General features: G+C 40.6%; 2 protein-coding genes across 5 annotated transcripts in view; both read right to left on the bottom strand.

Annotated features, from left to right (window-relative positions):
* Positions 1-2,716, bottom strand: part of LOC124132488 (lysosomal alpha-mannosidase-like) — a 42,876-nt gene extending 40,160 nt beyond the window's left edge. For both annotated transcript variants that reach the window (XM_046496432.2, XM_046496440.2), the window contains exon 1: positions 2,477-2,716. The gene's annotated coding sequence lies outside the window, so the exon portion shown is untranslated. The remainder of the gene's footprint in view (positions 1-2,476) is intronic.
* A 4,275-nt stretch (positions 2,717-6,991) lies between these two features.
* The window catches only part of LOC124132471 (lysosomal alpha-mannosidase-like), a 91,594-nt gene continuing 81,573 nt past the window's right edge, over positions 6,992-17,012 (bottom strand). For all 3 annotated transcript variants that reach the window (XM_046496400.2, XM_046496384.2, XM_046496391.2), the window contains exons 20-27: positions 16,845-16,946; positions 15,801-15,888; positions 13,827-13,913; positions 11,974-12,064; positions 10,030-10,166; positions 8,950-9,105; positions 8,552-8,678; positions 6,992-7,172 (exon numbers count right to left, since the gene is read on the bottom strand). In XM_046496400.2, the coding sequence (XP_046352356.2) occupies positions 7,057-7,172; positions 8,552-8,678; positions 8,950-9,105; positions 10,030-10,166; positions 11,974-12,064; positions 13,827-13,913; positions 15,801-15,888; positions 16,845-16,946 (904 nt within the window). In that variant the 3' untranslated portion in view covers positions 6,992-7,056. The remainder of the gene's footprint in view (positions 7,173-8,551; positions 8,679-8,949; positions 9,106-10,029; positions 10,167-11,973; positions 12,065-13,826; positions 13,914-15,800; positions 15,889-16,844; positions 16,947-17,012) is intronic.

Raw genomic sequence — 17,012 nt, 5'->3', positions numbered from 1 at the left:
GGTCATGTGAGGCTCGACTCAATTGATAAGGCCATCTAAACTGTTTATAAAGTAAACTAAACAGGCCAACTGAAAGTCTTCATCACTTAACGATTGAGGTCATGTGAGACTGCGTCGACTCAACTGATAAGGCCATCTGATACTGTTAATAAAGTAAACTAAAAAGGCCACGTGAAGCTCTTCGAGTCATCCAACAAGGCCATGGTGAACTCTTCATCAAGTGAACTAATACGGCCATGTCACTGCAAACACGAAAATATCGATGTATGTATGTATCGACTAATAACTAATGTGGAACTCTTCATCAATCAACTAATAAGGCCACGTGAAGCTGTTCATCGATCAACTAATAAGGCCATGTGAGATTCTTTATCACTTGAGTGAGATTCTTCATCAAGTCAACTAAAAAGGCCAACTGTAAGTCTTCATCACTTAACTATTGAGGTCATGTGAGGCTCGACTCAATTGATAAGGCCATCTAAACTGTTTATAAAGTAAACTAAACAGGCCAACTGAAAGTCTTCATCACTTAACGATTGAGGTCATGTGAGACTGCGTCGACTCAACTGATAAGGCCATCTGATACTGTTAATAAAGTAAACTAAAAAGGCCACGTGAAGCTCTTCGAGTCATCCAACAAGGCCATGGTGAACTCTTCATCAAGTGAACTAATACGGCCATGTCACTGCAAACACGAAAATATCGATGTATGTATGTATCGACTAATAACTAATGTGGAACTCTTCATCAATCAACTAATAAGGCCACGTGAAGCTGTTCATCGATCAACTAATAAGGCCATGTGAGATTCTTTATCACTTGAGTGAGATTCTTCATCAAGTCAACTAAAAAGGCCAACTGTAAGTCTTCATCACTTAACTATTGAGGTCATGTGAGGCTCGACTCAATTGATAGGGCCATCTAAACTGTTTATAAAGTAAACTAAACAGGCCAACTGAAAGTCTTCATCACTTAACGATTGAGGTCATGTGAGACTGCGTCGACTCAACTGATAAGGCCATCTGATACTGTTAATAAAGTAAACTAAAAAGGCCACGTGAAGCTCTTCGAGTCATCCAACAAGGCCATGGTGAACTCTTCATCAAGTGAACTAATACGGCCATGTCACTGCAAACACGAAAATATCGATGTTTTCCGTATATGGGCATTGGACGGAAAAACGACAAAAAAAATCATTATAATTGATTAATTGGTGAGCGCCCAGAAAGTGTCAGGAAAAGTTTTTTCAAGCGTAAAATAGACGGAAAAGCGATGCTTTTTGCTCCTCCTTGTACAACTGTTAACGGCCAATCAGATGGCGCTTGTCCCCTGACGCACGTGATGCCCAAGGCTTTCGTAAGGATGCAGTAGGTTTCGTATTTCTGGCATGCCTTGCTTTAGTATCTGTCGCGCCCAGTGGCGTGCCCAAGGGACGCAACTCTGCACAGCGAATCGCGGCGCCTCAGACGACTTGGCCACCCGTGCCCCCCCCCCCCCCCCCCCCACAGTTTTTAAATAAAAATATAATTTAGATATCACGTTCATATTTGTGTACATATTGCTAAACAAATGTTTAGAGCTATATATCGCAAGGCTACTCGTTCAAAACATATTGTGCTGGGCACAGTATAACTGGAGTAAGGGAGGGTCAGGGTCTGGATCCAAGCCTAAATCTAACACACTGAGTATGAGCACACCTGACTGTGCCCTCGCCTATTGTTATAGGGTACAGGTGCAGTCAGCCATGGTTAAATGGGTAACAATAGGGGGATTACCTATAGTCTGTTGCATGTCTATATAGAGAAAATTACTATCTGTCAGATTCATAAAATGTGTGCAGCGTTGATTGTCGCCGGACAGTCCTTCCTGCAGAAACGCCAATGTATGGTGGTGTTTCTTCTTTTCTTATTTCGGAATCTGTGTCCGTTGAAAATTAAGTTCTGTCCACCCTGGGAGTTAGCAAGACATCGAACATTAACTTGAGCATTAGCCATTTTGTTATGGCAGTATGACTTGCAAATGCCAGGGAACAAAACAGGCAGAATGAAGATTTAGTTAAGCATGCTATTTTTATGTAGACTCATATAACTGAAAGTATATTAATGTATCCTGATTTAAATAATATCATCCATTATGTTTAGAAAGATGTTTCAGAACAGGGAGGGGGGAATTACATACATTAATTACATAAATTATGTAAATTACATACAAAATTCATTTTGTGCATACAATATTTGGACAGTGTGTAGGTTCATAAACTGTTAACAAAAACATTTCAGAAAGCTTTTACTATTTGATGACTTATTCTTATGAGTTATGTAAACATTACGGAAAATGAGCCCATGTAAATTCAGAAACATAGGGTATAAAGTTGCTAACAATGTTAAATCCTAATGGGCCATTAAGGAGTTGAATTGTGATTAAGGAAGCAGAGAGTATGGCATGAGACAAGATAACAAATTTTAACGAAACCTACCTTCCAAACAAGTGCTATTTCCTTAACAACTGCAGTATTCCAACACAGGTAAGAAAGTCACCAGCTGTGTGTCCGATAAAGGAATTGCAGCCCAGATCTTTGTTTACTGAATAAAGGTATTGTCCAATGTCCAGTGATATAACTAACTAAGATATTGAAGCTACATGGTCACTCATGGCCTCGAGAAAACGTCCCGGCTACGCTTCAAGGTTTTGTGCTTTACAGGTATGCATGTATATGAATGTATCTGCTGACTCATCGAGGTGTACTGTAACGCGATTCTATATAGAAGAGATGTACGGGTGTCTAGGCTACAATTGTTCACACATGAATGAGTTTAACCTTAAGGTCAACATGGTTATATTCATGTGTGTCAGGTTGCCCTAATTTCGTCACGACTGTATACAAACAAGTGTATTATCTGATCCAGGCAATTCATGCATTTCTTCAGCTATTTCAATAATACAGGGCGTTGACACAACCTGGTGTGCAGGTCTGTACAAGACAATGCATTTTATTTATAAACCGGTCGACCCTGAGAGTCTATATTTTTACCCTTACTCAGCAATTTTTAAGCTGTTCACGTATATTACAACTTTGTAAGTTACCTTTCCTGTCTAGAAATATCATAGAATGGTGATAAAGATGAAGTTCTATCATGTGTGTGTGTGTGTGTGGAGGGGGGGGGGGGGGGGGGATACTAACTCCCTGGCGACTGCTTACATTAAATAGTACTACATTCCTGACGACTTAGCAATGTCAAAACACATTGCAATGAGCGTCTATCGAATCTCAACAGAAACACTGCAAAACAGCTGCAATTATTGTCCAATAAAATACATTGTCTCTTAACATTAGACATGCACGAATCATGTCGGAATCATAAATTGTACATATGGAAAGTATTTTATTAACCCAGGTACGTTTCAAAATAAGAGAAATGAAACAAATTAACATGTACCACCCAGTTATGCAAATGACGAATCGAACCCGTTGTTGTGCTGATGGGAGTTGTTATCCGTAGAATTTGTAATTGTTGCAACATATCAGGGGCCTTAGCATGATGAGGGCCACTGTTTTGGAAACATGTTTATACTTCTTGCCTCATACACAATTATTTTCATTTGAACAAATATATAGACATTAAATCGTAAACAACCCCTATCTTTTAATTAACCTGTACTCAATATGATTGGGGGTATATCTTTCATCAAGTCAACTAATAAGGCCATGTGAAGCTCTTAATCAATCAACTAATAAGACCATGTGTGATTCTTCATCAATCAACTAATAAGACCATGTGTGATTCTTCATCAATCAACTAATAAGACAATGTGAGATTTTTCATGAAGTCAACCAATAAGGCCATGTGAAGCTCTTCATCAATCAACTAATAAGGCCATGTGTGATTCTTCATCAATCAACTAATAAGACAATGTGAGATTTTTCATGAAGTCAACTAATAAGGCCATGTGAAGCTCTTCATCAATCAACTGATAAGGCCATGTGTGATTCTTCATCAATCAACAAATACAGTCAATCAGCTGCATCATCACAGGTGTAAGCACAATACGATGACTAACTTACAATACTGACCTATCAATACATTCATAAGGAACTCGCACGAAAAGCGGGATTGCAACCGTTCAGCATTCAAGATGAGCAATATCTCAGCTAAAAAAAACACGGTTATCATAAATTGAAACACTGTACATGTTTAACCTTAGAAAGTTTTCCTTCATCCCGAGATTCCCTAATTGATCCAATGTGTTAATGTTATGATGATACAATGACAAGGGAAGAGAGGTATATTCAGGAGATATACCCAGTACTGTATTATAATATTTATAAACGTAACGTCAAGAAAGCTTAACGGTAGTCCTCCCACATTGGATACACATAGAAAGTTCCGAAGAAGGTCACAGGTGTGATAAACTGTTTCCTATTATTCTTGACTAGTTCAACATAATGCTAACCCATTCTTGCCGTAAAAGGCGACTATGATTGTCGTAAGAGGCGACTAACGGGATCGGGTGGTCAGGCTCGCTGACTTGGTTGATGCATGTCATCGTATCCCAATTGGGTGGATCGATGCATATGATGTCAATCACTAGATGGTCTGATCCAGAATCGATTCTTTACCGACTGCCGTCATATAGCTTGAATATTGATAAGTGCGGCGTTAAACAACGAACAAACAAACAAACAGAAATATATTTAATTTCATCTCAGCCTGTTGTATATTTGGACTGTTTGCACTTAGTCATTTGAAATTAACATGACATTTCCAAGGTTGTAGAAATAGTGAAATGATGGTATTTCATGTCCCCTACAAACTTTATTGATAACAGAACTGTAGTTATTTTGAAGTTGTACTAAGGCACCAGTTGGTTTGAAATAACTCCCCAACAGTAATCCATATTACGAACGACCATCTCGCCACCAGGAACATCGGCCTGGCTGTACGTGGCTTACCTGTTACTCTTCACTGCCAAATGGACCGCCTCCGTGGTCTAGTGGTAGAGCGTCCGCCCGGAGAGCGGAAGGTCCGGGGTTCGATCCCAGGCCGCGTCATACCAAAAGACGTTAAGAGATGGTACTTGTTGTTACCCTGTCTGGCGCTTGGCATTAAGGGGCTAAAACAAGGACTAGTCGGCTCGGAGTCAGTATACTGTGTCTGAGTAGGGTATTCATGTTAAACTGCGGCATGGTATCTCAGTGAGCTAGCACTATAAATCGGCATCAGTCCGGACTAGTACAAGCAGCCACACACACGTACATGCACGTCTCTATATAAGTTCAATGATCTTGGATGCGACGTTAAACCCCATTTCAACTCACCTCACTGCCAAATTAGTTGTTCAAGGTGCGCAGTGCTGTTTAAAAATTGCATGAAACCAGAGTATCTGTAATCTGCTCACACCAACGTGATAATTACTGGTGGAAGTGAACCTACTGGTGGAATCAGGACAAAGGAACCTCCCTAAACTAGGAGGTTTTAGCTGCACGTGAGAAATAATTGTGTGGCCCTGACTCGGTGCTTAGTGTGTTTTTCTGTGTTCTGAAACAGATTCCATAAGGTTTGATAAGCTGTCGTTCTGATATAAAACTTATAAAATTCTAATGAAGTATCGCCAGCCATTGTTACATGCATCGATGTGTCGGTTGTCGATAATGGTTTCATACGCAAGGTTGTGTGTGAAATGGGCTACTAATTTTGAGGTATCGAATGGAATTATATACTGGGTTTAATTCTATTTTGACCAATCAGAATCAACCATTCTTCAGTGTCAGGGACCCGACGCCCAGAGATACCCGATACAGGCAGTTAGCTGTTAATGAGCTGCGTTAGCTCGACAGTTAGATGCAAAGGCACTTGTAGCGCCGAAAACAATCTTGAGATTCTAAACAATCTTGGAATATGAGAAAATGTCAGTATTGTTCATAAGGCCATGTGAGCTTCTTCATCAGGCCAACAAATAAGCCATGTGAAGGTCTTCATCAAGTCAACTAATAAGGCTATGTGGACCTCTAAATCAATCAACTAATGAGGCCAAGTGAAGCTCTTCATCAAGTCAACTAACAAGGAAGGAACGTCACGTCTCACGCTCTAATGTCATCATGACCGGACACGACATGTCATGGATACAAGTATTCAGAGCATGGCCTGGTGTACTGAATACCGCAAGGGACACTATCGCCTTCTCGTATCCTCGGCCTGTGGTTAACAGTGGGAAGTGTAGAATGTGACATTAGCAAATTACCAAAACAGTAAATACCAATCATAAAATACTAACACGTGACAAAAGTACGAAAGCGTTATGATGCCACTTTAGTAACTTAATTTATTTTTTTTCAAATCTAGATTCTCGTTATTTGAATTATTTTTTCGCTACTTCGAGTTTATTTAAATAACTTGAAATTTCGAGATTTTTCTCATTTCTTCGATTATTTTCTCGCAACTTCAATTATTTTCTTGTTATTTCAATTAGTTTCTCGTTATTTCGATTATTTTTCTCGTTATTTCAAAAACTCGAAATTTCGAGAAAACAATTGAAATGACGAGACAAAACTCGGAATTTCGAGCTTTTGAAATGAACTTGAAATAACGAGAAAATAATCGAAGTAACGAGAGGAAAATCGAAGTAAAGAAGAAATGATTGAAATAACGAAAAATTTCGATAATACAATAAGGGTGCCAAAGTGGCACCATTACGCTTTTGTACAAATTGAAATTTCGCGTTCTTGATGTTATCAAAGTAAAAAAGACCGAGTACGTGACAATGTTCCTACAGTATTACATACTAGTATTTTGTGTCCCTTTCAACACATTACCATGTGTTGTGTGCGGCCTGGCTGATCGTGTGTAATTGTACACTGTCCGTGTCAGCATGGTTTTGCCTGGACTCAATCAGTCAGAGTTCACTCTGCTGTAGCTCGAACACTGCCAACTGCGGCGCAAAACACCATTCATTCACTCACCAGTTATAATAACTAAAGACCAGTGACACTGTGTTAGAAAAAATAAATATTTAATAAAATATACGATATACAAATATAACTATGTTGCATAACAATCTTCATGTTCCCGTTTGAGAATTTTTCTGGATGACGTCAATATGGAATGTTCGTATCTCCATGGGCTGGAGCGTTATAGTGTACGGGGCCTCGTGTTTATACTGCCCTTCCGAAGAACCTGGTCAAACAAGCAGAAACAAAAGTCAAACATTATAAATAATAATCTATCAATTGCATTTCCCCGAGGCAAGAGTGTTATGTGAGTTGGAAAGTCCAGTTACTACCCTTGCCGAACTTGGCTCGAATTATGAAGTTTTAGTTTGGCTGGATTAACGTGTCTATGCATAGTCCAATCAAAATCGCGTAACGAAATCAACATCCGGTTCGCACGGAAGCGTAGTAGGGCCACGGTGAATTTTATGTGTCTAAGTATCTCCTACGTAGGACTTAGTATCTCCAACGTAGGACGTATTATCTCCTATGTATGACTTATTATCTCCTACGTAGGACTTCCTATATCCTACGAAAGAGATACTAAGTCCTACGTAGGAGATAGTGATTCTAGTCCATACTTAGTCCTACGTAGGAGATAGTAATTCTAGGCCATACTAAGTCCTAAGTAGGAGATATTAAGTCCTACGTAGGAGATAGTAATTCTAGGCCATACTAAGTCCTACGTAAGAGTTAGTAAGTCCTACGTAGAAGATACTAGGTCCTATGTAGAAGATACTGAGTCCTACGTAGAAGATACTTAGACAAAAAAAAATCACCGTGGCCCTACTTCGCTTCCATAGGTTCGTAAACTGCCGTGCAGATTTCGGTCGATTGAAGGATTTGCAAAGCATGTGCACTGCCAACTCGGGGTCAAGAGATATTTTCCAAATCTTTTCGTGTTTTTACCCATTATATAATAATAAAGATCTTTATAATCGATAAGATCGACTTCACTGGGGACCTCCACTTTGCTCGAAGCAAATGCAAGTGATATCAGAGGTGGAATCTGATTGGTTAATAGGAGGGACATAAAAGGGACATAACTCGTAATAGCCACTAGTGGTAGTACGATCGAGCCTAGAAATTCCAGCCTATTTCGGCAAGGGTGGAAACTGGACCTTTATGGTCAGTTGACTCCCTTGCCTCGGGAAGATGATCACTTGAAGCATTGTTGTGTGTTTGGTAGAATTGAACCTCCTGGTTGCATCATAATTTCAAGAAACAATCCAAACATTAGGTCTGTTAAATGCCTCATTATCGTATAGGTACACGTCTTATACTGACCAAAGAACTGATGCACACACGTTTATAGGACCGACTGAATTTTGAAGACTTTATTGCAGTATTATTATATACATCATGTCATATCATATCGTATAAAGGAAAAAATCAGTAGCTAAACAAATAAAAAATAAACAAATTGGACACAAGCAATTCCTGCTATCTGCGAACACAATGGTATGTATATCCCCTGTATATCGTGATAACACAAGCAGGGAATTATTAAATTCACACAAATTAATATGTTAGTACTTGGAAAGGTAAACTTGAATGTGTCCTTACCGACTTGAGAGGGTGTTAATGACCCATCAGCCGTCTTCCACCTCAGTCGGCTGACACTGCTCACGTCATGGTTAGCACCAAGAGTTAACTCCCTTACTCCAGTGATTTTTAGCTTGGAAAATAAATCCTGAAATAAGAAAACATTTTGATATAAAAGCGACCACAGCAGCGATTCTCCTCCCATACTGCTAAGGTTGCCAGTACTGCTTCTGCTACTGTTACTAATACTAATACTAATACCAGTACGACTATTTTGGATGAAAAGGTAAATAATTGCATCAAAAGTAACATTTATTCAAACTATTAATACCATGACTATATTCTGATATTTGTCTGTTATAACAATGATTTACAGTCTCACATCTCCATCAACAAAAAAGTCTATCACACCCACTCACCTCTAAGTCTAGTTCTACAATTTGGTCTGATTCAGCGAGCTCCCGTTTTTCAAAAATATGTTCTAGTCTCAGCAACAGTTTATTGACCTTGCCAGGCACCTGATCCAAGGTCAGCAGGTGCACGTTACTCGGGAGAGGGGCAGATAATCCGAACCACTGGAAGGGAAAACATATGACATGACCTTAATGCCCTTTGACTTTAGAAATTTAAATGTATTGCAATAGATTCACTGCAAAACTAGTTAAATATCATAGCGACAACGATATCAAACGGTTTGGTAAGTACCTAAGATTGATGAGTCATACGGGTCGTTTGTTTGTTGTTTAACGCCGCATTCAGCAATATTCTAGCTATATAACAACGGTCTGTGAATAATCGAGTCTGGACCAGACAATCCAGTGATTGACATCATGAGCATCGATCCACGCAGTCGGGATAAGATGACATGCATGAATCAAGTCAGCGAGCCTGACCACCCGATCCCGTTAGTTGCCTCGTACGACAGTTGCCTTTAGGGCTAGCTGGGTTTAATGAAGACCTGTTCTAACCCGGATCTTCACGGGGTCGTTAGTATACGTTAGGGATGAATATGTGCACACTATCCAAAACTGGTTTACATTAACTTAAGAAGCTTCCCATGGCTTTGAACAATGTGTCAGCCTAATCTCGGTTCACACTGTCGGTGGATAGCTGAAAAATTTCCGATAGCGGCGGAAAAATCTTCTCACTCATTTGCCGGAATGCGATGAACACATATCGCAGAAGCTTTACGGGTGCTTCAGAAAATATCGACATACTGCGACTTAGGGGCGGTAGAGTTGACTCCCTTCATGGCGCACACATCCCTTGCAGTGGGAGTGTACGATCAAACACTGCCGTTAGTCTATTCTTGGGTTTGAAATCGTGGAGTGAATGATCAATTGTTTCCTATAGATGCTACAGATGCTATAGATTTTATTTTTTATTTTTCTAACAGCGGTGAGTGACTTCAATCTTCTTCAGTTCGCCCGGGGCAGAAAACATGGTTCAGTTTCTAAAATGATAAAAAAGATTTCAAATGAACAAAGAGTTTTTTTCACCTGCGTATGCAAAGAATCCGTTAGACCTTGCTGGGAGGCAGAGAAAGACGTTGTCGGTGGGTGATGGAACTGTAGCCCCAGGGGGCGGAAATCTTGCCCTGCCCTCTCTATCGTGTTCAGAAATACGTAGTGTTTTCCTGCAACATAAAAAAATCACACCATTATTCTACTACTGTACACAACAATTACAAATGACAAAATGAAACGAAAAAAAACAACGAATACCGCTGTTGTATCTCGGTCGCAAGACTGGATGCTTGGTGGGAGTTGCCTGCGTCGGGGTGCAACTATCACAATCTTACAGCGCTGTGATTAAAATTAAATAATTAAAATTCTGCAGTTTGAATACTTTTAACGTGTATTTAAACAAACTAGACATTTGTTTCAATTACATGCAAAAAAAACACGGAGGCACCCCCATCCCCACTGAATGCCCCAGAACATGGTCTATAGCTACGTTTTATAACAAAGTTACAAGAACTTCCAGTTCAATTACATCACCTCAGGGTTGCTATTAGCTACTTAATAAAAAGACCCGTGAAGATCCGGGGTAGAACAGGTCTTCAGCAACCCATGCTTGCGGTAAAAGGCGACTATGCTTGTTGTTTGTTTGTTGTTTAATGCCGCACTCAGCAATATTCCAGCTACATGACGATGGTCTGTAAATAATCGAGTCTGGACCAGACAATCCAGTGATTAATATCATGAGCATCGATCATCGGGATACGATGACATGCATGAACAAAGTCAGCGAGCCTGACCACTCGATCCCGTTAGTCGCCTCTTTCGACAAGCATAGTCGCCTTTTACGGCAAGCATGGGTTGCCGAAGACCTATTTTAACCCGGATCTTCACGGGTCTATGCTTGTCACAAGATGCGACTAACGGGAATGGGTGGTCAGGCTAGCTGACTTGGTTGATGCATGTCATCGTATTCCAACTGCGTGGATCTATGCTCATGATGTCAATCACTGGATTGTGTGGTCCCGACTCGATTATTTACCGACCGCCGTCATATAGCTGGAATATAACTGAGTGCGGTGTTAAACAACAACCAAAAAAAACTTAATAAAAAACTATCGGTTTAATGCCATCACCGTTCAGAGCAAGTACTTGCCATATACACTTCATACATAGCATCATACCTCTGACCACATTAACAAGAAAGATACACTTTAGGTTCAATAACTTCACTCCTGGATTTGGAAACCCCCCAGATATCATTATGTTTCCTTCACTTGCCATACATAAATATTTAAATGATATAACCACTACGTGCATAAGGCTTTAAGAATGTCTACAGAAAAGGGTCATTTTAGTGAAAATGGAAAACATACTTTACGAACGATCTTCACTGTGACTTCTAATACGAAGGGAACTCATATCCGATTCAGCTCACGGCCCTGTCCCAATGCTGACATGTACCGAGTTTCATTGACATACAATAAATGTTTCTTGAGCTATCGTTTAAGTAAACAAATTTTCCAGACCACAAGGATGACCTTGACCTTTGACATAACTGATGTGTATGTATGATATTCCCGGATATCAAAGCGTAGCGTGGTTTCCAAAGCAATATATCGTGGCGACGGTCAAATTCAGACAAAGTATCAACAGTAACACAACTAGAAGGTTTAGCAAACTCCAAAATAATGTGCTGGCATACCCTGTACATTCCTTAAGTTCTTATCTCTTTTTTCATATAAAGAGTGTGGGAGTGAGTTAACATATTTACGTCGCATCGGTAATATTTCAGCCGTATATAAACGAGATCCTTATCGATACAAGTCTTTTATATATAATTAAGGGTCTTATAGAGAACACAAAATCACTCTACAATTACAATTATATCAATATCATTCGGTAATGTCACTGTGAGTGATAAACCATTCCTGGTATGATCGGCATATCCCTATCAAACGTTGAGTAGTACAGTGAAATTACCCCTGGCAATGAGACCTCGGCCGTCAACGCCTTTCTCATTCAGCGGTTCCTGAACTCCAAGATCATCGTCCTTGAACGTCCGCCGATGGACCTGGAAAAGGGGAGACAACTCTTGAAGACTCATTACAGCTCCTCTATCAAAATCATTCTTAGTTCATGATCTACAACATACTTCTGTTGCCTTCTCGCAATCCGTGCGCAACAAATAGTAAAGTTTTTAACAATTTCACATGAATCCTAGCCCGCGCATTACGTTTTTGCACCCGAAAGAGGTTTGTAAATTTAGGAATAGTTCAGTGACATCAGGCCCCAGTTGTCCTTCCAGTTGCACAAAGGCGCTCTTAAACCATATTGCCACTATAATCGCGCTCGTGGGTTTCAGCAAAGTGGTAAACGTCTGAGACCTGCATCACTTCGGGCTTCCCTCCCACATAAGGCTGACACGCCGTGATATGACCCGAACACTGTTTATAGCGGCGTTAAACCCACCTCATTCACAAAACGTATAGGCTACGATTTGTCTTTTAATGAATGAGTGCCTCACTGAACTGTAATTTAGTAAATATTATATCACAGCGTGTCAGCTGAATCCTGAAGGCACGATCTCAGTGACACTTCACCCTCCGGTCAGTGGATCCTGGAACGTCTAAGGTGTATAACCCTGCACAGCGAGTTGCGGTGCCTTAGCGACACCATCACCCTTCACCGTGTACCCTAATGAATATGCGTGTCTAAATTTGGTATACAACTGTGTGATGAAAAGAAACGCGTATAGCATCGATTTTGTTTCAACACAAAACGAGAAATTCAAAGCGAACTCTGCAATCCATATCAGTTGGAGCTAAGTACTGTGGTGCCGTTGCTTTATATTAGTAATCGCTCAAATAAAATATTAGTTTACATCTCCATAGACTACTGACTTGGCGAGCCCTATCATGCCATCTGGTTACATGAAATGCTTTTGAAATCCCAATACGGGACTGGAAAGGCAATAATCGCGTTAATGTTTTATCCGAGGGGTATATCTGTCCGCTATGGATCCATGCCATCATGTTTGTGTGTGTATGTGTGTGTGGCTCTGTGTGTGTGTGTGTGTGTGTGTGTGTGTGTGTGTGCGCGTGCGTGTGTCCTCGTGTGTATATGTGTGCGTGTGTATGTGTCCGTGTGTTTGCATGTGTCCGTCTGTCTGTGTGTGTGTTCGTGTGTGTCCCAGTGTGTGTGCGTGTGTGCGCATGTGTGTGTCTGTCCGTGTGTGTGTGTCCGTGTGTGCGCATGTGTGTCTGTCCGCGTGTGTGTGTGCGTGCGTGCGTGCGTCCGCGTGTGTGTGTGTGTGTGTGTGTGTGTGTGTGTGTGTGTGTGTGTGTGTGTGATAACGCCCTGCTTTACCCCCCGGGGAATACGGAAACGCCAAGGAACGCTCAAAATCAGTTCATTATACTGCCGTCATGAAGCTTGAATAGTGCTGAGTGCGGCGTTAAACAACATACAACCAACCAACCAACCAAACAGTTCATCATAACCAACGCCACACAGTGAACATCCGAAGGGAGTCCAAGTGCATGAATTATTGTTTTATCGCCGTGTCTTGATTGTTTCAAACAGTGTCACGACGGCCGTATGACATCCAGTAATGGAACAGACCAACTGGTGGTCGACAGCATGAAGACCAAAGTTGTGAGAGTGCGATGACACACAAGCAGTCGGTTCTTACTAATAACATTAGGTACTGTGTTCGACCCGGATGCTAGGGGCATGTTTGCCCTGACACGAAGGCTAGGAGTAGAACAGAGTTCGTTATGACCAACTACCTGATAGATAGACTAGTTATATACAGTGTTGACGAAACTATTTACCAGAAGTTCCATTTCACCATCTTTAATGCTGGCACCACCCTGACACCGATCTGTCAATACCGTCAGCTGGGCCTTTGTGCCCTGATCCTGGATAAAACAGACATACGTTATTACATCATGTGCATTGAAATACTTTGAAACAGGAGACGGTTACATAAACATAAATTGCAAGTGATTTGTTGCATTTGATTGGTTAACCAAGCAATGTTTTTTCATTTATGTTTCAATAAACCGAAAAAGGTTTAGGCCCCCAACCCCTACTAACTTACTGTTCCCTGATTGGCTGATAATAGAACGGGTGGCAAGTGCACTTGCGTTGTATTATAGCACTGAATGCCACCGATTACTGTTGTCTAGTCTGTGAAGTTAATATTGTTGACTTATTTAAATATGAGAATTGACTTCAATAAATTATTGCGTTAATTATAGTTTGTTTGTTTATTGTTGAACGTCGCACTCAGCAATATTCCAGCTATATGACGGCGGTAAATAATAAAGTCTGGACCAGATAATTCAGTGATTGACATCATGAGCATCGATCCACGCAACTGGGATACAATGACATGCATCAACCAAGTCAGCGAGCCTGACCACCCGATTCCGTTAGTCACCTGTTACGACAAGCACAGTCACCTGTCACGACAGGCATTGGTTGCTGAAGACCTAACCCGGATCTTCACGGGTTGCGTTTATGGAGGTATGGACGTAATAACATGTAGACTCCGGTTTCCACGACAAAACCCCTATACATGCAAACAACACTTTTTCACAATATTGTGAAAAATATTTTTCTCTTCAAATGCCCTGGGAGTGCAAACGTCTATTAACAAAGTTTAGCATGGCTGTAATTCTTTGGGTGTGCAGCATCTACGTAGGGGTATATCAATAATGACCGATGATAATGTTCTGTGTGAACATTGCAACGCAATTCATGTTGTATATGTCTTTAACCATTATGAAGATGAGCGTAAACTGTTATTACCTAAATTATCAAATAAGTAGTATTATTCACTTAAAAGCCTATGTACTTCGTCAGATAGTATTGCCATATACCAAGTTCTTAACACATCTTTTAAGAAGGGTTCCTCTTAATAAGTAATTTTGTTAAATTCAATCTGTATATCTTCATGGGGTAACTCAAATTATGATGTAAAAAGTTTTGTACTTAAGGTCACTTGACCTTTAATGCAAATAAACCTGTCTGTCTGTCTGCAAACATTATTGAAGTCAATTCTGAAATAGTTGTGAGCTAACAGAGTATTAATCACGATTACCACGCCGAAGACCCGGGTTCGATTCTCGACATGGGTACAATGTGTGAAGCCCATTTCTGGTGTCCCGCGCCGTGATATTGCTGGAATATTGCTAAAAGCAGCGTTAAACCAAACTCACTCACTCACTCATCACGATAACGAATACAAGAGAGAGTCCACGCTTGGTTGGACAGCATGACTCATTGTTTCACCAAAGCGCCAAGGGAGGGGACTCTAACCAGTGCGCAGCTATCAACAAGCACAAGAGGCACAAAAGAAAAGCAAAACAATTATTGAGGAATAGAACCAGGGGAGTGGGGTGTCGAGAGACCACCATCATCCCTCTCCCCACTCTGATTCCACAAGGACTTTTGATTCAAATAACCATTCCTACATTTAATTGATGATGCGGGAATATCATGCGTTGTATTTGTTTTTGATGCAGCACCCATCACTATCATTTATTAGTTACTGCCAATAAATCTTTGAAAAATCCACATAATTATTTTTAAATGTTATATCGTTTAAAGTTTTGGTAATGTTTTCGACATAATCAAAAGAGCTACTCTACTGTAAAAATGAAACTGAAATTAAAATTTTATTTTGAGAGGAAAATCGCATTAGGTTAGTGCCAGTCAGTAGTTACGGTACGCCTGGCGGATTTAAACGCCCACAGCAGCTAAACTACAAGTACGTCGATTAATGTAATTGTTTTCCTTACTTGTAGAGCGATTCTGCCAGTGACGGGGTAGTAATTGCCTGAAATAGGGCTTGTCACAGTCAGGTTCCATGTCTCACGTTTATCTAGTCTGAAAAAATAAATGAGTTTGCATTTCTAATGACAATGTGATTAATTGAGTAATGGGTTGTCGGCAACAGATGGGAAACCGATGAAGTGTCGGAACCAGAAATCGTTTCCTGCACAACCTTCACAATCATTGGGAGACACTGTAATACCACGAACGTGGTTAGCTCTTTACGCGTGTATTCACGTATATGGCTTACATTATGTGAGAGGATATATGCTCACCGCCAAAAGAAACGCGAACCTTAAAAAATACAGAGACGTATTTCCGTAAAGAAGAGATGTTTCCAATGTGTACCACTTAATGACAAAACTAACAATAAGTAAAGTGTTACCACAGTGTCTTTATTCTTATCACAATATGCTGCACATGATTTCCAAACTTTACACGCTTATCCTGCACGAGACAAATTGCGCATCTCGAGTCATGGACCATATGACATCACATGTGGTTCGTTGGTTGTTATAACGCCGCACTCAGCAATATTCCAGCTATATGACGGTGGTCTGTAAATAATCGAGTCTGGACCAGACAGTCCATTGATTGATATCATGAGCATCGATCCACGCAATTTGGATCGATGACATGCCATCAACCAAGTCTGACCACCCGATCCCGATAGACGCTTTTTACGGCAAGCATGGGTTGCTGAAGACCTATTCTACCCCGGATTTGTTCGGTTGTGCATCGAACAAATCCAATATCTCTTGAATATGAGTGATTCTTCATGAATTAGACAACATGTATGGTGTTCGCGTTTCTTTTGTCGTTGAGTATACATCATTAACCATATCAAAGAACATCAGATGTGACAACCAAATGATAACCTTGTGTTTGATATGTCACAGGGAGATTGACCTTGACACTTGCCGTTGACGTAACGTTTTCCTTGAATGTAATCATATTTGTGCAGACAAAAAGAACCTGGTGTTTTGCACATACACCTGAGAGACAGTTACCTGCGTTGGATCATCTCGCGCCCGTTGGAATCTGTGTACACAATCCCCTCCGTCTGCAGGTCGGTGACAAAGTTGGATATCAGTTCCTTGGATTGCCTGTCACTACAACAGAGACCGGTGGATAGGTGACTCGTTACTCTCGAGGACGGCGCAAGTTCCAGACTTGAC

The sequence above is a fragment of the Haliotis rufescens genome, unplaced genomic scaffold, assembly GCF_023055435.1.
Source record: "Haliotis rufescens isolate VD_foot unplaced genomic scaffold, xgHalRufe1.0.p SCAF_20, whole genome shotgun sequence".
NCBI classification, from domain to species: domain Eukaryota; kingdom Metazoa; phylum Mollusca; class Gastropoda; order Lepetellida; family Haliotidae; genus Haliotis; species Haliotis rufescens.
The sequence above is the reverse complement of the archived record's forward strand: the minus strand, read 5'-3'. Positions and strand labels throughout refer to the sequence as shown.